Consider the following 21,435-nt stretch of genomic DNA (forward strand, 5'->3'; position numbering starts at 1 on the left):
AAAGAGTAAGTTGGGTGGCATGGTGTTAGTACAGATACCTTACCAAACAGTGACTGAGTCCTATGCCACATGGTCAGCAGCTTCACTAGGACTCCCTGTGCTTCAGCACTGATGCTTTGTTGACACTTTTAGTTTATTTTTGGACAGAGACTTTGTCCCTTACACTTTTGTGGGAATTGTCTTTTTAGTGTTAAAAGTCATTCTAGATCAAAAAAAGGATGGGGGGAGTGGGAGGTAGTGGGGAGAGTGAAGACTATTTCATTTGAAAAGGAAGATGTCAAAACAAGATACTTCAGAATTTAAACAAATATACACTTTGAAACACCCGAGTCATTGAACCAAATCCTTTCCAGAGAAAAGGATTCCAGTTCCAACATCTCAGCATTTTCCCGTAACTACTGTTTAATCAGAAAGGTCCTTAATCAACTCTATTTTGCTATATGTGCTTTTGTATTTATTCTTATGTTTCTTCTGCGTTCAGATCTCTCAATAAAGAAATCAACCATGACGATGGAAACCAAATCCAACAATGTTGATGACTCAAATCAGGAAGCAGATCCTGCCCAGCTTTTGGATGATGAAGCGAACAAAAATCTGCAAGTCAAAAAGGAGACTTCCTGTTGCACTGGCTTGAAGGTTTGGTGCCTTATCAATATCACTGCAAATTGCTATTGTCATATGTTAAGAAATTCTGTTCAAGATATGACATGACAGGATTACCATTCCTGTTTCCCCTATTTTTTCTTGATCTGGATACATACTGGAGGTACAGGGAAGGGTTGGATCTTGTCTTTGTCCTAAAGAAAATAAAAATTCCTGATTTAACATACTTACTCTCAAGTCATTCACAGGTAGATCCCCTTTTTTGTCATTGGAGAGAGGTAGCAACCTTCAGTGGAAGACTTGAAGCATCCTAAAATAGGTGGCTATGATACCCTGTTGTCTGGAGGTTGCTATTACTGCCCACTCTTGTAGGCCCAAAATAGGGTGATGTAAGCTGTATTCCAGGACTTTCATCTAATTCAGGGCTGTAGGCCAAACAGTCCACTGATTCCCAAAAGCATCCAAGCTTTCATGAGAACACAAGAAGAATTGACAGAACAATGCAAGTAAATATTTAATGAGAATTTTGCTTTCATGTTAAAGCCTTAGTATTTATTGCTTCTGTCTGAGCTGCAAATACAGAATCACAGAATCACAGAATCACCTAGGTTGGAAGGGACCCTTTAAGATCATCTAGTCCAACCAATGAAAAAAAAAAAAACCACCAACAACAAAAAAAAAACCCCACACACAACACACCACACACAACCCACACACACACCACCACACCACCCAACACTAATCCATATCCCCGAGCACCATGTCAACTCCTCTCTTGAATACCTCCAGGGATGGTGCCTCAACCATCTCCCTGGGCAGCCCATTCCAATGCCTGATACTACAAGGGCAAGATTTCTTTTGACAGTGATGTGTTTGGATTTATATTTTGACTATATATATATTGTCTATATATATATATTATATATTTGACTTCAGCCAGCTGCTTCTTAAGTTAAATTCCATGGACTCAGTGGAGTTGCAATCAGGAACATGTTTCAGGAACATCAGGAACATGTTTCTCTCTCTAAAAAAGTCTGTACAATGAAAGATTAATGGAAAATAATAGGTAGTTTCAAGCTTCTCAAACATCCAAAATAGTTTGTCTCAAGTAACAGGCAAAGTTTGTTACATTTTTTATTTTATCAGGCTCACATTTGCCACTTGTATAGACCTGTGAAAATAGAATCTGATCTCTCTGGGAGACTCACAAGACTAACTTTGCCATCATGTATGCAGGCAATGCTGCACAACTGTGGATCTATGTCTAACTTTATGGCAATTAAAGTTTAACAGACACAATACCTTGGAGATAATAAAAGACAAACTGTTATTTTTCTTCACCGTCCCATCAAATGTTTTGTGGTTTATCTGGGGATTGCATTTTCAAACCCAAAATACCCAAGTAATTTTTGTTTGTGTTTTCATGCTTATCAGCAGTTTCTGATTTCAACCAAAACCCATGAGAGCGCTGCTGCCATAAGGCAAAAAAGGTGGTTCTCACAGACCTTTTGCCAGTCAAACTCAGGAAAAATAAAACATGTTAGGACAAGCCTGCACTTGTGAGATTTTTCTCTTTTTTCTTGACAAAAAGAGGGTAAATATACCTGTTTTCAAGCTTTTACTTCCTGGATTGGCTTAATTTCTTAAAGTAGATAGTATTGCAAAGTCTAAATTTGTATTTGCTTCTGTTTACTGACCCAATATTGTGTTGTATTGGAACTTTTACCCAGTGAGCAATAAGTCTATTTGTTTTTTAGACTATGTTGAAATAGTTGGATAATATTTAAACAAACTTAGTTTAACTTTTTATCAAATACATCTTTATTTGCAAAAGCCACAGTGTGTGTTGGTGGGAGCAACTATAAAATTGCAAAGAATATTAAGCTTTCCTTTATGAGGTATAAGGTATACCTAACCATATGTTATGTATAAATGTCACAAAGGTGACAGAGCCATAATCCACACATTTCAAAATATATCATTTGAGACAGAGATTAACTCAATCAGTCCACATACTGGATTATCATAAGAACTTGCATAAGGCCTTCATTTTGATGCCATGGCTATCTATATATTTGAGTTACAACCAGTTATAAACTGGCCTAAAATAAATGACATGTGGCTCAAGCAGAAGACAATTGGAGCTAAGATTAATTTTAGGTTGGAATAGTGTCAGTAAATCTTGATGAGGTATTTTATCTGTGGCAAATTTTACATTTCTGCAACACTTAGAAATGTAGAAATCCCACCATTTTGGCTGCCTAATATGGGGCCTCAGCTTTTTGACAAATTTAGCCTCAGGAAGCCAGTAAGGTAAGCAGTCCCCAGTGAGTTGTTTGCCAAATTTAAGTTTCACAGTCTGTAGGATGTCTACTTTGGAAAACCTCTGGCCAGCAATGTGGGGAAGATCAGGCTTTTTGGTCATTAAGATGTCCATAGCAAACTTGAACCTTAAAGTAAGTGGCTGCTCTCAGCGCAGCACAAAGCACCAGCCCTCTCCAGCAGGGAAAACGAGAGCAGGAGCAAACATTGCTGAGAGACCACCCTGAAGGTACATGAAAATCCACACACAATGTTGTCACTGCAATTTGAGTAACAAACGTATACCATGATGATGATTGCTCCACACAGTTTTAAACTTATTTGATCCCTCTGTGACCAGTTTCCCTGCTTCTACCTCCCATTTTCTGTCTTAATCTTTCCTCAGGCATTTCTTGCTGCTTTATCATTCAGCTACTTGAGTAAAACTTTGTCTGGTACAATTATGAAAAGCTCCATCACTCAGATTGAACGAAGGTTTGACCTGACCTCCTCTACTGTTGGGTTCATCGATGGGAGTTTTGAGATGGGTAATTGATATTCCCTAACATGCAGAAAACTGTTCAGAGAAGTATGAGGCCCAGCATCTGCCATTAATTTTGGTTTGTTACCTTCCAGGTAACTTGCTGGTGATTGCATTTGTAAGCTACTTTGGAGCTAAATTTCATAGGCCCAAAGTAATTGCTGCTGGATGCTTGACTATGGCTTTGGGAAGTCTTTTAACAGCAATGCCTCATTTCTTCATGGGATAGTAAGTACCAATCAAGATCAATTTGGGTAACCTAACATTGGAATTGGATGCTGCTGTCTGGTTTTTGAATGAAACTTGATGTATATTAAGTCCTAGATTTCCAAAGGCCTATAAAGCCTCACCTCGATGTGCAATGAATCATGTTTGACAAACACACACATGGCTGTTCATTTCATCTGGTTGGAAAAATATGGTTCTTCTGAAGTAAAAGTTCAACTTCCCAAAAAAACTTGGAAAATCAAAATGTTTTAGATTTCAGTCAAACTTGTTCAGAAAAGAGGCAGAGAAGGAAATGATTTTACAAAATTATTTTTATATTTTTATATATTATATATTTTTATATATTATATATTAATTATTTATATAAAGTATATCTTTTATATTATAAATACATTCTTTTTATTCAGGAGGAACCACCTATGAAAATCTTACAAAATTCAAGGTTCAAATAAAATGTATTGTTCTTTGAAAATCTCCAGCCATGCTACTGTGCTGGTGCTATTGCTTTCATGAATTATATGCTCTTCCTGAATGGCTAACTATAAGAACACCTTAATGGGAAAATCAGTGTCGACCTAAGAACGTGGCATCATTGGTTGCTAATACAGATGTGAGAATCATGTAGGCAGGGAAGCCAAACCATTATGAACCACAGTAAAATTATAAGGGATGTAGAATCCACCTGTATGATTTTAAGAATAAGTTTGTGCCGTTTTGAACAGGACCTCAAAGCTCTGAGCAGGTAACTTCATATTAAGTGACATTTCTACCTGAAATATGACGTTAGAATAACAGGTAAAATCGGGGATTCAGGCTTCACCCGTTGAAAAAAACAACATACAAAGGTGGTCTTTAGAAGAAATTCTGCTCCTTGAAAGAGGACACCAGAGTCATCTTGTGTAAGATTGTGTATGTTGCTCTCATGGCAAATAGCTGCTCCTCACACAAAGCAGCCTCTCAGCTTCACACAGAGCCTGCAGGTGGATTAGTGCTGGCAGAACCGGTACAAGGGGGTTTCGTGTTACAAATGCACAGGGCTGGTTAAACTGATCTACCATGGCTGGTTAAGTTTTTTTTATTTTATTCATCTTCTCCAGGCTCAGAGGTTTACTGTGTGTTGCTTGTATGTGATAATGTTTCTAGCCATAGCTTTGATACAGTGACAGCATAGACTAAGACATATTTCTGTTGCTCTCTTAAATGTATTAGCATAATTTTAGGTATACTACTGTAAAAAGAAAACTAAGGAATGCTGTTTTTTATCATGACAGTGGATCTTGGACTAGCATCAGACTTGTATTTTCCACTGTGTAAGCCAAACTATGCATCTTGCTCAACTCCACTGGGAAACTCACCCAGTTTCTCGTGTACCTGCACCTGAATTTTTATGAGGAAATTGTTCTGCACTGCATCTCCCAATGAATGCTCTTTGTTTCAACCTGAAAAATAAGCCTGCCCCATCTAACAGAGCCAGCCCAGTTCCTAGAAGCAGAATGTGCGCTTTACTGTGTTGCTCTCCTTGAGCTAATTGTACTTTGCACCTCAGCAGGGCTCCTATCTGGGAAAAGGATCATGCTAAAGCAGCCTATCAGTTCCAGCACCTGAACTGCTCAACTGCTGCCCCACAGCTTTGCTCTGCTCCCTGTAAATACAGCTAAAGAGTGACTTTTAGCCACTAACTTTATTCACCTGCTGCTATACAACAGCTCTTTCTAAAGCCAATGCCAATTATCAGGCAAACAGGTGCCTCCTGAGGATGACTTCTCCCTTCCTCACACCCCTCCTCCCCCCAACCCCAAAAATAAATATCTACTCTGAAAAGCTCAAGACATTCTTCTTTTTCTCCTTGACTGTGGAGTGAGCATAGGGAGCTCACTTGGACCTGAACCTAAATTTTGATACTGACAGTTCAGTTCTACCTGAGTTACTTTCAAAAGCCCTTTTGAATTTTACAGTTTCAAATGTTATGTCTTCTAGACAGATGTTTCTAACTTGTATTTGTTCTTCATTTTAGTGTTATGGTTTTCCAAAATGGGCTTAAATAATCTTCTTTTTTGCTCCTTTAGTAGCTCTTTGTGTTGATATTTAAACAAAGATACCTTTCTCTTTAAGGAAACAGCAGTCAAGTGATTCCTGCCCTACCACGCTAGTATTTCCCTCGTGAACACTGCTTCTAAACGTACTATTGTGTGTTTTCAGTTACAAGTATGAGACAGCATCACATACAGCTTCTTCAGCCAACTTAACTGCAAGCATAAATCCCTGTTCCCTACATCAAGGTGGGAACAAAACCTTGTTGGAAGTCTCCCAATCAGGTAAGGAACTGTAAATGTAAGTACAAACAGAAGAGCTAGTTTTATCCTTGGTTGCAAGTGAAGTAGATCATTGCTCCATGCAAGATGCTCAGTTAGGTTTCCAACTTCAGTTTCTATCTGTCTGGGAAAATTACCAACACTTAAATGCACTTTGTGCATTTCATTTAGAGAAGAAACACCCAGAAAATACAACTTACTAGTATCCAGATCCCCGGTTTCCTATGTTCACACTTCCAAATTACAATAAAATCACTGAGTACTGAAGGGGAAGCTGAGACCATCTGCAAAGACGTCTCTGAAGAGATTCAGTTACCCAGGACCTGGAGTTGGGGAGGTGAAAGGGATAGCACGCAAGGACATGAAACTTCACAGGGTTAACTGGAAATAAATGGAGATTTCTATGAGTTTGCTTACTATATGGAATACAGCTGTTTTACTTGTTGCTTTGTGTGTGACAGGCAGAGAAAGAGCCAAGCTGTGCCCCAGAAACCATCTCAAACTTCTAAAGTTAAAGATACATCTTATATGCCAGAATATATATGTAGGACAATATCAATCTGCCATATTTTTTTTTACACGGGCATTTTTTCTTAAGGGTGATAATTATCTGTATTTCTAGAAACCAAATACAATGGAGGTGGAGGAAATTATCATTAAAAGATTATTAAAACGTAAAATGAGGTTGATGGCCTTTCTTTAATCTTCCATGAGGATAATGCTGTTAATACCGTAAATTCTAAACTATAATCATTTCATGTGCTGAATTGCCTGTGATTTGTCACAGTTTCCCATTCAACTATTCTATTACAAAGATGTAAACTCTCTATCTGCAGGCTGTGAGAAGGAACCGTCATCATATATGTGGATATATATCTTACTGGGAAACATGTTACGTGGAATTGGTGAGACACCAATAACACCACTGGGCATCTCTTACCTTGATGATTTTGCTAAAGAAGAGGATGTTCCTGTGTATGTAGGTAATCTCAACATGAAATAAACTGAGAGATTTGTAGTGTAAGAGGTGAATCATCTGCAAAAGAAAACATTCAGCCATTAAAAACTACTAGCATCTCCTTCATTATATTTTCAGCATGTTTGCACACAATAGCCATGTTGGGCCCAATGTTTGGTTTCCTGTTGGGATCTTTATGTGCAAAACTGTATGTGGACATTGGATTTGTGGATTTAGGTAAGCAAAATGGAGGTAAAATGAAAGTAAACTAATACCTGTAGCTAACAGGTTCCTCTATATATTTGCATAAAATTTTATTATATTAATTACCTTAATATAATTTATTTTTCATTTATATTGAGTTTATTAATTTTATTATATCCTTTATTACAATTTTATTAAATTACTGGAAGCCTTTATGGTAAAGGCAGAATTAGACAGGGTTCATATTTTAGAATTGTGTTTTAGGATTAAAGGATTGAAATACATGTTTAACTTTAAAAATTAGTACCAAAAACTCCCACAGACCAAGATGTTCTACTAAACTGGTATCGTAATTAAAGGATTCTGATAAAATAGCGGTTTTATGGTCTTAGTGGATTATCCACCCTTTCAACTGAACATTTTACGTTATTTACAATTCATGTAGTGTTTGCAATACATTACACACTTTTTTCCAGCCCTTGCTTATTCAGGTAAAAAGAAAACACACGTATGTAATCACATTTTCAAAATGGCAGAGGGAACAGATGTGCCTTGGACCTGCATCCTGTTCCCTTTCAATGGAAGAGGACGCAGGGCCATCTCTGAGGTGGCGTTTCCTGGCCAGCCCAGCTCCTCACCCACTGGACCAGATGGATGGGAAATCAGACAATGTGGACTGGTGATGGCTTTTTCAGGAAAAGGCCTGGGGTAGCAGCAGCAGTGGGTGATTCTGTTTTACTAGCAGGACAGAGAACCTTTCAGATCCTCAGGATCCTGTAGTTAGACAGATGAACTATTCTGTCTTTGCCCTTTGTTAAGCCAATGCTTGATTTTGCTTAAGCATAAGGACAGTGAGCCAATTCTGGTCATGCAGTGAAAAGTCTTTTAGTGTTGATCCACCACCAAACATGCCAGTGTGTAACAATCATAAAAATACAACCAACTAGCCTTGTCTTCCTTGCAGTACAAAGTTTAATGTTGTGGCTGATCTCACCAATGCCACAGAGAGTGTCCATATGCTTAATAGTAACTGACACAATTCAGTTTAGCAGAGGATGGTCTCAGTAGAAATATCTACCCTAAAAGGACCCCCATGCTTGAGGCCTGTCTGCCACCTGTTTTGGTTTCCTATGGGTCGGATAAGGTATGCCACAAAACAGCAGTCAGAATGTCATGTAGAAAGGCAGATGAAACATAACAGCTTTGAGGGTATGATTCCTTGTGCCTTCACTGCACGAACGGGCTCTCATTAGATGATTATTGTTACCATTGGAAGTCAGACATTGTAAAATGTAGCTATTTTAGCAGATAAAGGGTGTAAAGCTTCAGCTTCTTCATTTAGGTAACTTGTATCTGTTTCCCTCAATTCTAGGAAGCATCACTATCACGCCACAGGATTCCCGCTGGGTGGGTGCGTGGTGGCTTGGTTTTTTAATAGCTGGAGTAACCAATTTCCTAGCTGCTATTCCATTTTGCTTCCTGCCAAAGAGACTGAAAAAGCCAGAGGAAGCCAATAATGACAAAACTTCATTTGGTGTCTTGGAAAACATGGGCACCATGAGGAAGGTGCTTCCTCCTGCAAAACCTAAGCCAAGGAAGTGTTCAGTAATACTGAAAGGCAAGTATTTCGCATTATGTATACATGATTTTTGTAAACAAGAGGCACAATGTACACTGGGAACGTAATAGTTCTGCAGAATATCTGCACTTCAGTCTAAACCAGTTAGCTTACTCCAGGAAAAGAGGGGTCCAGTAAAGATTATTAGAAGTCAAAGATCTTCAAGACTGTGAGGTTCTGTATGCATCGCCTGCAATGCAAAATCACCTAATGGCACCTACCTGTAAAATTTTGTGCCAGAAGATGTTTGAACAGTGGAAAAAATGTTTCTGTATCTGGATCTAAAGAAAATATTAGAAAGTTCTTTTCTCAATATGGAAAGTCAACTTATTCATCTGATGATCACAGAGTTCATGGAGCCGCTGAAGCTCATTGGTGCCTGAGGATTGAATATCAGCTCTGATTGGGCAGTCATTAGGCTAAGAAAGGGGTGGAATAGTGTGGGGAAGACATGCCTTTGCATCATTAGTCAAATTCTCCTGTCTTTCCTCAGATCCCAATGGAAGACATTGGGCATCTCCACAAAGGCATCTCTCGCTTAGCCTTGAATCTGTGATGATATTCCTGTAAGCTGAAAGAAGTCTTTGCTGCGTGGAGCCCTTCAGTCTTCATGTGCAGATCTCACTAGAGCACCCAAGCTTTAACCCATACTTCTGTCTTCTTTTAGGATTCTCTTCTGGCATCTCAAACTCTGGTGTCTTTCAAGAACCTGATTTTGCTTTCAGATACTCTCATGTAAATGAAGATTGGTAGGACTTGCACTTGGACAAATGAGAGAATGATTTTACCTTAAGTTTCGTAGATTACTCAACTGTAATTATGCCATACATCTTTCAAAGCCAACTCATATATCCCTTTCTTTCAGATTTCTATACCTCCCTGAAAAAAGTATTGAGTAATCGAATGTACTTTACGCTTTTGTGTTGCTCACTGTTACAGTTCAGTAGCTTCATTGGTTTCTTCACTTACAAACCAAAGTACATGGAACAGCAGTATGGACAATCTACATCTAAATCTAACTTTCTCATAGGTGAGTTACACTGTGCACTGTGCATGGGGAGAAGTTCTGGCATGCTTTTTCTGGGACTGAATTCCTTGCAGAACAGGCTGATGTAAATGGTGATCTCTCCTGAACTTGAATTGTATAAAGGCAGCATACAAACTACAGTTTTGGTGCCTATAGGACTAGAATAAATATTCTATTCTATTCTATTAATACTTATTATATTATAGCAAGGGCACCCCAAATATGCAGTGAATGGGGTGTGGGAGTTTTAAATGCTGCAACATCTGACAAGTGCCTTGCAATGGAAGTAGGTTTTGAGGGTTAGGCACTTCAAAGACAGCATACACAACCCAGGGGTTAGGCTGAGCACAAAGCCACCTAGAGTCATCATAATACAACATAGAGCTGCCAGGGATATCAAACTGAGGACAGAATTCGGCTCTTAAACTCATGAGGTTGGCTTTTAAACCCAGTGTGACTCTATTTTGACATTCCTCTTCTATTATCTATTTCAGGCTTGACATCCTTACCTCCTGTAAGTATTGGGATTTTCCTAGGAGGGCTCATAATGAAAAAGTACAAATTGAGCATCATTGGAGCAACCAAGTTTGCATTTACCATTTCATTTCTGGCTTATGTCATTGGTCTTTTGCACTTTTTTGTTGGCTGTGAGAACCATGTGGTAGCAGGAATGACAGTATCCTATGAAGGGTGAGTATAAAATAGAGTATGTTTTTCTCCATGGCACCAGTAGTTCAAAAAATGTACCACAGCATCAAGGCTAAAAGAGGAACATGTTTTTGCAATGCTTAAGAGAAAGTGAACACTATCACGTGTTATCATTCTGATAGTTTTGTTGGTCAGCAGAGTGTCAGCCTGCCAAAGCAGAACATTGGTTAAAGATTAATTAAAAATACATGAGCAAAATTGCATCATTACTGATGTAGGTTGTTTGGCTTATGTGGGATGGTATTGCTGTTTCATGTAGTCTATCTCTACACTAGAAGCAATTTTCTCCTGAAGTGTATTCAGATTCAGTAAAAGGGTGAAGCATATGTAACAGAGAGCATTGGTAACACCTCTTGAACAGAAACAGAAAGACTGCAATGTGCTAGTTTCTCAGCCTGCTGTAAACCAAAATGAAGCTGTTATGCCTACTGACGATGTTCTCTCCTCTTGAGGGTTTAAAAGTTAAAGGCTGCTATTTTATTCGTGGAGTAAGTAAAGATACCAGTACAGGAGATGAGTGCTAGGATCTGGCTGTCCAAGGGGCCCAGCGACACACTGGCATATGGGTTGTCATGGCCTCATGTTCAGCCTGCTCAGAGTACCTCATGGCTAATGTGAACCTCTCTGCATCTCCCTGAAGACTTACCCACAGTTCAATAATTTGTCACTATGGTTCATTTATCAAGCCATACTGGTTCACAGCTGAAAATGTGGAACTGGACAGGCAGGATGCCAAGGATGTTTATATTTGTTGGAACCAGAGGACTAATTGTTCGTTGCTTGTCCTTTATCCTGCAACATTTTCACTAAGAATGCAAATGGTGGACCAGGGAACAGGCTTAGTAAGCACTGAAGTGACAGAGATGGCAAGCATATATACCTTAATTAACCCAGAAAGGAGAAGATGAGGGAAGACATCCCTCTTTGCTTCAGATCTCAATACTCAAAGGATGTCTGAAAGTAAAAGGGAATGCTGCATTCTCCATATCCTCTAAGAAGAGTTAGACTAGGCTTTAAAAAAGGAGTATTTTTAATTATGGAGACCAGGAAATCTAGTTTCTATAATGGGTGCATTTTCACCAACAGCTAAATATGTACTTAATAAGTCTGTGTTAACTGTTGCTAGTGCTCCATACAATTAGGGGATGGCCAAGTTCACCTCTCACAGCCTTTCAGCTATTTGTTTTTCTTTTCTGTCTACACTTGCCACCCAAAATCAGTAGCAGTATTTTTGTTTTAAAATTCTTTATAAACTAGTAATCACTTTAATATCAGTGCAAGTGGGCTGGAATCTCAAGCAAAGAGATCCATACTGTAGAGACTCAACTATGAAAATGTATGTTCTGGGTGTATGAGGTGGGTTTCAGAAAAGCAACACTGTCACACAGAAGGGAGTACGCTGACCTCAACAAGGAATTAAAAGTTCTTATGCTCTTACACCTGTCTGAACTTAACTTCCAAGTAAACCCATTCCATACCATGAAAATGCCATATTTTCTGAGTGCAACTCTGACTGCAAATGTGCCTCCAATGTGTGGGATCCTGTGTGTGGAGACAATGGACTAACGTATGTTTCGGCATGCCTAGCTGGGTGCACAGCTTCAGAGGGACATGGAAAGAACATGGTAAGACCCTGCTTCAGTTTCTAGGGGTTTTTTACTGGCTTATTTTCCATGTAACATCTGCGATTTAGTAGTATAATGCATTTAAGGGAAGCCAAAGTTACTGGGCAGCAGTCAGCAAAGTATTTATGATTTCTGGCTACAAACAGCACAGAAGACATAGGGATTTCTTTGAGTTACTGCACATTAAGCAAAAAGCCCTAGGTCCTTGTTGTAGATCATAGCTTTCATCTGTTGTAAATTGAATAAGAGGGGGAAACGAACAATTCAAAGTGGTTACATGTTGTCTGAAGTTTGTCCATGGCTTGCCTTTCATAAACCTCATTCTGGCTACCTTGAGGTTTTTAGCCAAGTTGAAGTACACTAAGACAGTGGAGTATCTTCCGTGATACTGATCATTAATGTGTAAGTATGAAGAATGATTTGAGGGGAGGCAGCTTGTTTCCTCCTTGTGAGAACTGGAATGGCAAGATATACTGCTTCTTTTTCTGGGTGACTGATTTCTTCTCAGCTCACAGTGCTGGGCGTAATGCGCAGAGTCCCAGAGAGGCAGCTCCAGCCCATGGATATAAGCCTTCATTGGACTGTGTCATGCCCATGTTTTGTGATGCCAGATGATCACTCCAGTAGATACACAGTCTAGAGCCATCTCTTGCAGTCAGACAGAATTTTCTCTCCAGCAGATTTTTCTTTGTGGCTCATTTCCGTCTGATGTCTATGGTCATCTTCACAAAAGGACATACTGTGCTTAAAATCTTAAGATGGGACGCACGGGAGAAGGGCTCAACAGCACCCATCACAGTGGAATTACTGCCTCCCATACAAGTCTGTCTCTGTAGAGGTTAAGGTTTGTGGCTCACAGCTCCCCCTACCTCAGCGTGTCCTAAAGCTCCTCAGGCCTGGTTAAAAGCTATTGCTCCTAAACTGTCAGCTCCTACTGCTGATCTCAGGGCTCTGCAAGAGCTGTGTCTTGGCAGGTAGCTGCTGCTTACAGCCATGAGGTACCTCTGGTGGATCAGCATTAGCAGAGAGGGACCTGTGATCCAGGTGCTTTTCACAGAGAAAAGTCAGCTATCAGGTGGTGTCACCTAGCAGCAAAAGACACAGCTCCCTGAGCTTCACGGTTCCCCTTCAGCTGCCCTCTGGGGACACAAAGGTTGATGCCAGCCTCAGAGGTCCGGCAGGTACTCCAAACATGTTCCAAAAAGTGTTGCAATGTCGCTTGGCAAAAACATCTGGTACAGAACATCGCTTCTAACTCTGAGCACGCTTTGTAGGAAAGAAAAGAAGAAGCTTCTGCCCATTGCCTCAAGAAAGGCAAATAAGATAGAAATGAGGTGTTTAGGAAGGCTTCAGGTGCTGCCTGTGTCTGAAGGGAGGATTCCCTATTGCATAAGCAGTGGCTTGCCAAATCTGCTTTGTGTCTTCCAGGTCTTCCATAACTGCAGCTGTCTTTCAGACAGCAGTTCATGGACAGGAAATAACTCTGCCACCTTGGGGCAATGTCCAAAAAGTGAAGATTGTTCCAGGAAGTTTATTTATTATACAGTAATACAGGTCATAAGTGGCTTTTGTTACGCATTGGGAGGTACCCCAGCATACATGATTATGTTTAGGTAAGTAAAAGTCTGTACCAAAGCTTGAGGCTTTCCAATGAGGGGGATCAAAATTATGTTTAGGTTTCTCTCTTTTCCTTAGCAAAAATGACTTTTTTGCAGTATAACATGCTTTCTTTAATGAGTTTTGTCACTTCCCATTTGTTTGTAGCATCAAACTTTACTTTGCTGCTGTCTGTAAGTCAGTTCTAGTGTGTTGCTTCCAACTACTGCAAAATGGTTTCTCTTACGCCTGTCATATGCCCAGGTTTTACAGAACACATTCTCCTTCTCTGCTTGGGTATTGTGGCTGTATGGATTTTGAAAATGCCATGCATTTTTCAGGACTTCTGGATGTGGGGTTGCCCTAACAGATTGTGCTTATGAGACATCTAGAAATTCAAGACCTCTGAGGGCTCCTATTCTCATGTCTGTTGAGGTACACAAGCGCAGGCATACCAGGATGTGATTTGGAATCACATATACAAATTAGCACATACTTTTCAGTAACCTGAAGAGAGAGCTCACCGAGTAGAAAAATACATTAGTGGCAAATGTAATGGTAGTCCTAAGGGCATTATGTCATCCTAAATGAGCCTGAAAAACAGAATGCAAACTCCCCTTCCTTCCTCATCTCTGTGAGATGTTTTTCTGAGTGTTGACCACATTAATATTTATAAGGCGATAGCAGAGGCTGGATATGTAATGGATTCAAGAGCCGTGCCCATTTCTGATGCTTGGAGTGTGGTTCCCCAGGAGACAGATGGGCATATTGCCAGATGGCTTTGTGTAGTTCGGGATGTGGCATTGTACAGAGGAATGTCATTCAAGAACAGAAAGATGCCGCACTAATGCAGCTACTTGCAATATTTTTGTCTTAGGGCAATACAGTATTTCCCACCAAGTGTGTAAGGCAAATCCCATCAAGTGAGGAAAATGTAAGCCAAGGATTTAAGGCACTTGGGAAGCCCATTTCAGTAAGACTAGGATAGATTGTGATTATGATTTTAAAATTTCACTTCTTTAATTATACCTAGTGAATGGACTTCCCAGGACCCATGTGATTGAAAACAATAGATTAATTCACCTTTTTTATACCACTTAATGTATTTTCAGCAGATGTAGGAAGCATTCTCCCTCCAAAGCTTGGCTTTCTGTCATTAAGAGTAATTCAGGGTAATTAACAGCAGTTTAATACGCATATCTAAGCACTAGATAGGCAAATAGTTCATACTTATCCCTCTTTCTTTCAGATGTGTTCAGCCAGAGTTGAAATCTCTTGCAGTTGGTCTATATACACTTATTATGAGAATGCTAGGTAAGAGAAATCATTCTGACTGAGATGCTTGCTCATATGGCTTTAAATGACACCAATGCAATCACCATTTGTAAACCAAATGTATCCTTGCAACAGCTGTTAGATCCTGGCCTGTTCCTGAAGATTCTTTTTTTTTTCCTGAAGCCAGCATGCCCCTTCCATTGCAAGAAGGGGTAGAGCCACTGTCGCCGATTCAAAAAAGCTGGCATTTCTCCTCAGTGACTTGGAGATCAAATCTGATGTGCTCCCATTTTCCTTCTCTAAGGAACCTCTAAAATGAGTATTTGTCCCATCATACCCTGACTACAGCACTGATGATTGTAATACACAGTATAGATTGATTACTGAGTTCAGACTCTCACAAGAGCCCTAGGGCAGAACAGGCTGAGTATACCTGTTTTTACAAAATAAATTATTTCCTATGTAAGAATGCAGGATGCTCATGTAGGAACAAAACTAATGTGAAACATGGTCCTCTACACGCTGAAACCTGGATTCCTCTGAAGTTAATACTAGCCTTTACCTCAGCAAAGCTAGGATGTTGTTCCATGTGTGACATGTTTTGCAGTAAAGCATAAGCTCATATCTGGCCAAGTCACACTAAGGATTTTGGTTGCTTGACTTTCAATTGGGCAGAACGGACTATCCACTAGTGTGGATAATTTAGGTTATGCATAAGAAGAGGGAACTATGCATCAGTTCAGTGCTCCAAATGCACCACCAGTCCAGCTGTCCCTTGCAGCAGCTTAGCATGCATTGGAAGCCAGGAGTGGTTCTCAGAGTTGTGCTTGAGAAACCAATGTGCATGACTACGAGCCTGGCCAAACCCATCAGACCACATTTCCCGGGGACTGATGATTTCCACGGGATAGAGACGGTATTCCAGCTTACAGTTACTCTGATCAAGGAAAGGAAATACTCCCCACAGTCCAATCCACCTATTGCCACTACTGCAGCATATAACCTGCCACTAAGAAAATATAAAGCTGATTGCTAAAAAGATGTATTTTCCTGTGATATCTTGTGACATTTTTTCTTGTTTCTATGCAGCTGGGATTCCAGCACCCGTTTATTTCGGTGCGCTGATTGACAAGACATGCGTGAAATGGGGAAGCACAAGCTGTGGGCAGCGAGGGGCCTGCAGGCTATACGACTCCGATGCATACAGGTAAGGCAAATAAGGGTACAAAAAGGCTCATGCATTTCCTCTTTAGAGATAGACATGCTTTGTTCTGTTATACTGTAGTGTGTGAGGCCACTGATCAAAAATTATGGTCAGATACTAACTCTGAACTCAGATTTAGGTCAGTCCAGAAATCCTGTAATTGAGAAAGGTTAAGATCACATCTTAAACTCTCAATTTTTCAGTCAGTTTTTATGTTGTGCAAAAATCATTTAATATCCATGACAGACTTTCTGGGATTAAACATGTACTTTTAATATCTTTTGAGTCAATTTAAAAGACCTAGGACTGTATGATCTGCCGTCAAGAGGAAAGGTACCCAAATTTACATCATTTGCAGGTAGTTTGTCCATACTGGCAAGACTGTTAACTTTGCGCATTGGTGATATTTGAGCGAAAAATAGATGAAAGAAAATCATACTGAGCAGCTGAAGGTATTGGTTAAACACAAACAATATCAGTCTCCAGGAGGAATATTCCTGATATTTTCCTGTTTCACCCAAACCTTGGACACTTCTGATGTGTTATTTATTTTTACATAAAATAGCCCACTCTGGCAATCTCTGTACGTATCTAGCCCACAAAAGTCTAAGGCCTTGAAGAGATCTGAAAATCTTTAGAAACAAAGGGAAGTTGATGGAAGTTTTACTTTGCAACTATCTTCATAACCAAAAAGTAGTTTATCAATTCTTTAACAGATGTTTTTGCAAGGAAAAATGTTCAGTTTGTGGTACCATTTACAAAGAATGTGTTTTAATGTTTTTTCCTAAGCTACTATGTGGTTTTGGTTGAGGTTATGTGATCCTTAAAAGCCATTACAGTGATTTTCTTCAGTATCTTTGAAAATTGCAGTGCCTGGCACTATCTTCTGTGCTCCATCCCACAGGTATGTCTACCTTGGTTTAGCAGCAGTGTTAAGAGGTCCTTCCTACTTGATTTCAATTGTTTTTTATATATTGATAAAGAAACACTTTCAAAATAAGAACTCCACACCTAGAGAGAATGGAGGAAGAGAAGATGCTCCTATAAATAAAGAAGATAATTGCAAGATCAAAGAACGTTTGCCACGTTTTTCTGATGCAGAGAATGAATCGTGTATTTAGAAAGCCATTTGGACCAGTGTCACGTGAATCAGGACAGTTTCTTTCAGAAATAACTTTCACAATGTTATGAATAACTAAATAATAACACTGTTCAGAAAGTAAAGCTAATAGCAAACCCATGATCAACAACAAGAAAAAGTTATATACGAGTATAGAGGTGCCATAACCTGGTTACCAATAACAGACAGAGCAAGTTACATTAACTGAACCAAATTCTCAACAGATAAAGGAAAACCTCCCTTGGAATTTCTGACAGAGCCAGTCTGTAATTTTTAAAGAGATCAAAGATGAGAGCTGGCAGAACAGCCACATGCCAAAGGCCCACAAACTGTGATGCTGATCCTGTACATAGGTCCACGCAGTAGACTGACATGGGAATGACAAGCTCAAGGCTAACAACAGTGTTCAGATTTCATCAAATGCAGTCAGAATTCACAATAAAACCAAAACCTTTAAGTGAAAGGTTTCCACCTTATCTAAACCCATTGTTGCAACAATTTTCCATTGAAAAATTGGCAAAAGCAGTATTTTTCCAAGGAGCATTTTATCTTGGCTCAGCTGAAAATTTTATGCCTACTTAAACTACAAATAGGTTGCCATAAAGGAAATAATTGTTTTTAAAAATATCAGAGTTTTAGCATTTATTAAAAGCTAATTTTTTTTAGTTAAGTGACTATGAAACATAAGAAATAATCTGAATTTTGTTGTGATGTTGCTTTCCAAGCAAGATCTAGCCAACATATGCTGGTGGCTTTATTGCTATGCCATGTGCTGTCCAGCAGAGGACACTCAATCAATAACATTACCCCTATGACTACTGCAGACACTCTGTATAAATTTGTCATGCTCAGTCTTTACCGTTCTGGGAGAAGTTCAGCATCAGGCAGGCAAAAAGCTCACCTGTGTTTTCATGCACCTTAAAACTTTCTCAGCTCAAGCCTGTAGCTCATATATTCAACGTTGGTTTTGTGTATTTGTTGGTTTGTGTTCATTTTATTTGCGTCATTTGGAGCTTGACAATTGTTGTTTAAATAAAAGGATGTGTACTTGTGTACCATTTCACAACAGTGATTGAATTCTCTGGTTGATACTTTAAAACAGATGCTCAAGGCTGAGTGGGAGATGGTTAATAGACACATTAGATGAAAAAGTACATTGAGCAAAATCCTGAGTTGTTCTGAAATAAGTGTTGTCTGTCATGACAGTCACTTAGTGGTGATTGCAGCAGCTGAAGGAAAAAGAATGGGGCTTTTTTTTCCAAATGATGTGATATCTACTGGAGGCAGAGATTCTCCATCTAGCAAAACTCATTATGACTCTGCGTGGTCTTTTCTTACAATTACATTTGCAAATGTTTTGACATATCCGATATATCCACAGGAATGACCTGTGAGACAGAATCACAGAATTTTCATGGTTGGAAAGGACCTTTGAGATCATCGAGTCCAACCACACACAAAAAAAACCACCACAAAAAAACTACTAAAAACACGCCGCCTCTTTTTGAAACTAAACATGCCCAGTTCCCTCAGCCTCTCCTCATATGACTTGTTCTCTAGACCCCTCACCATAAATAAGTACACATTTTCCTCCATAAATATCTTCTGGGTAAATCCTTGCTCTCTTAACACAGAAAAAAGGAGACGGCATTTTTCTTGTGGCTCCTTTCGCGACCACATATGATGTCTCTTACCTCTGGGAAAGAGCAAGAGCCAAGGCTTGGGGGACCTAAAGGAATGAACAGCCTTACCTAACTATTGAACTTGGGAGCGAATTTTGTCAGGGAAACTAATTGCAACTGTTTAGTTCTGCGTGTCTTTCAGCTGCTTTGTCCAGATGATATTTTTTTTAACGTCTTGGAGCATATGTAATTTCCTATGGTGTCTTTAAAGCCATGGGTTTGGGTAAGATATTTTTAATCAAAAACCCATAACCTTTGAAAACATATTTCATGTGACTAAATATACCAGTTTTAACTGAAAACAAGAGCTAATTCCAGATGACAGATTATGAGAATTATGCATGAAGAATCAATGATGTCAAAAGAAACTGTTAAGCCCTGTAGCTATTACTACAGAATCATGAGGACAAGGAGGTGTCAATAAACTGGTCTCTTTGGATACAGAGAGGAAGACTGGTACAAGAAGATGATAAACTGCTTATAGAGGGGTTTTCCCCCCTTTCTTGTGAAAAAAAAAAAAAAAAAGTCAGGGTGCAAAGCCCGCTGCCTCTGGGTGCCACAGCAGCTCAGCAGCTGATAGAGAGAGAGAGTGCACCCAACACTTTGATTTGTTGTCAGTCTTGAAAAAATTGTGGCCTTCCCTCCATCGTTTAAAAGCTGCAACTGCCTATGATGGAAGCAGAGCAAACAGGACAAATACATTCTCTCACACTGCAATTCTGCAGTTAATGTTTGTGCTGCTGTTATGTGCATGCACATGCACAAAATGGCAATCTCTGCTGCAAGACACATGTATTTGAGGTACGATAAGATATATATTGCCAAGCAGGAAATCAGCAAGCAATAATGATGACTCCTGCTAAGCATATTCAGGAGAAATTTGAAGAAAACTAAAGAGGTAATTTTGACAATCTTTTCAGTTCTGGGGGGAAAGCCTAGACACTTTTTTCAGTGTTGTTTTTGAGGGGAGAACAATTACTCGGTGGAAAGATGTACATGAATGTGTTACAGCAATAATCTGTCTCTGCAGCCACAGTTTTTACACGCTGAGTAAGTAAAATGAAATGCCTACAGCTACTCTTTGATCCACTGCTGTAAATAAACCCACAGCTCCCTTCGCTCAACTCTTTGGAAAGGCAGGCCAGTTTTATTCAGGTGCCTCCCTTTAGGTACTGAGGTTTTGGACATTCAGATCATTGCCTCTACACCCAGAGAGGCAGAGTTTGCAGCTGACAAGGCTGGAAGTTGTTGCTACAATTTTGGGGGTTGGTTTTCTTTGTGTGTTTTTTGTTGGTTTTTTTTTTTCCTGGATAGGTGGGGTTTCTTGGCAAGCAATGTGAGGAAAACAAAAGTTTTACCTTTCACACTGAAAATACCTAAGCCTGAGCCCTCTTTGTGTTGCTGATTTGGCCCAAGACAGGCCAGGAGAGACCCCTGCAGACAGCCTCAGCAGCAGTACAGGTACCAGTTGAACAGACACTTCCCTGTGTCTCCAGAACTGAGAGCTTACCAGCAACAAATGTTTCTTGTAAGCATTAAGCTCTGAGCTCCATAAAAAAGCATGAAAAGGGAAGAAAATTATAAATACTGCTCTTTCAGAGTAGAATGATTCCAAACAAAGAAAAAGAAAAGCTGAAAGTATGAGCTTTGGGAGAACAGGAGCAAATCAGAAATTTTATGAAAAGTTTAAGAAATTATCTCCCCCCACCAAAGAAAAAACACGGCAAAGCTGACATACCATGGACTGCAAAATAAATTGACTGTGTTCAGTGCTTTGCATTATGGGTGAGGGAAAAAAAGCACAAAAAGCAGAAAAGCTTTTTTACTATTTTGCTACTTTCTATGCCTAAAAGGCCAGGGAATTATTTTTGTCCTTTCTGTTAGTGCACAGGAAAATAAATTGAATCCTTTCCACTTATTAAAAAGTACCTGGTGTCCAAAATAGAAATGCTTTTGGAGCTAAGCATGCTTTGCTTAAGATGCTTTTGGGTGAGCATCTACATCTCAAGAGAAAGCTGAAACACATAAAAGAAGTGGTTTTCTAAGGCTGTGTCTGGTGCCATGAGCTTTATGTCTGAATCAATGCAAAGCATAAGAAAGGCTCATTTGGCTTTTACACAGTATATACTACTACATTGAGGTTACCCTAGTTTTATTCTGAAGCAGGATCTATATGCAATAAAATATATCACAGACATATGACGCAATACAAAGGCAATAACTTAATCTGTCAGTTTTATTTTGGCAACACAGTATCTACTGGTGCAAAGCCATCCACTGTGAATAACTTCACTTACCCGTCCAAGTTGGTAGGTGGGCTCATCAGTGCTCAACTGAAAGTGTTAAAATTAGCTCCTTTCTTTTATTATTATTTGTTATTTATTATTATTCTTTTATTATTTCTTGGCAAAATGGTCATCTGTCATGCGCTTT

The 21,435-nt window shown here is 39.4% G+C and overlaps 1 protein-coding gene across 1 annotated transcript; it reads left to right on the plus strand.

The window, feature by feature from the left end:
• The first annotated feature begins 504 nt into the window (after positions 1-504).
• Positions 505-17,321, plus strand: LOC141474799 (solute carrier organic anion transporter family member 1C1-like). The gene is made up of 14 exons (XM_074162882.1): positions 505-636; positions 3,311-3,452; positions 3,541-3,673; positions 5,873-5,988; positions 6,822-6,968; positions 7,082-7,180; positions 8,520-8,765; positions 9,631-9,795; positions 10,287-10,482; positions 11,963-12,125; positions 13,554-13,738; positions 14,971-15,035; positions 16,086-16,203; positions 17,105-17,321. The coding sequence occupies exons 1-14, from the start codon at positions 505-507 to the stop codon at positions 17,319-17,321; spliced, it is 2,124 nt and encodes a 707-aa protein (XP_074018983.1).
• The last annotated feature ends 4,114 nt before the right edge of the window (positions 17,322-21,435 follow it).

Source organism: Numenius arquata, chromosome 2 (assembly GCF_964106895.1).
Source record: "Numenius arquata chromosome 2, bNumArq3.hap1.1, whole genome shotgun sequence".
Lineage (NCBI taxonomy): Eukaryota > Metazoa > Chordata > Aves > Charadriiformes > Scolopacidae > Numenius > Numenius arquata.

Coding starts and splice junctions, on each gene's coding strand:
- LOC141474799 (XM_074162882.1), top strand. CDS start 505: ATGACGATGGAAACCAAATCCAACAATGTTGATGACTCAAATCAGGAA. Junction 10,483..11,962: donor ATGACAGTATCCTATGAAGG/GTGAGTATAAAA, acceptor TTAACTTCCAAG/TAAACCCATTCCATACCATG. Junction 15,036..16,085: donor ACTTATTATGAGAATGCTAG/GTAAGAGAAATC, acceptor GTTTCTATGCAG/CTGGGATTCCAGCACCCGTT.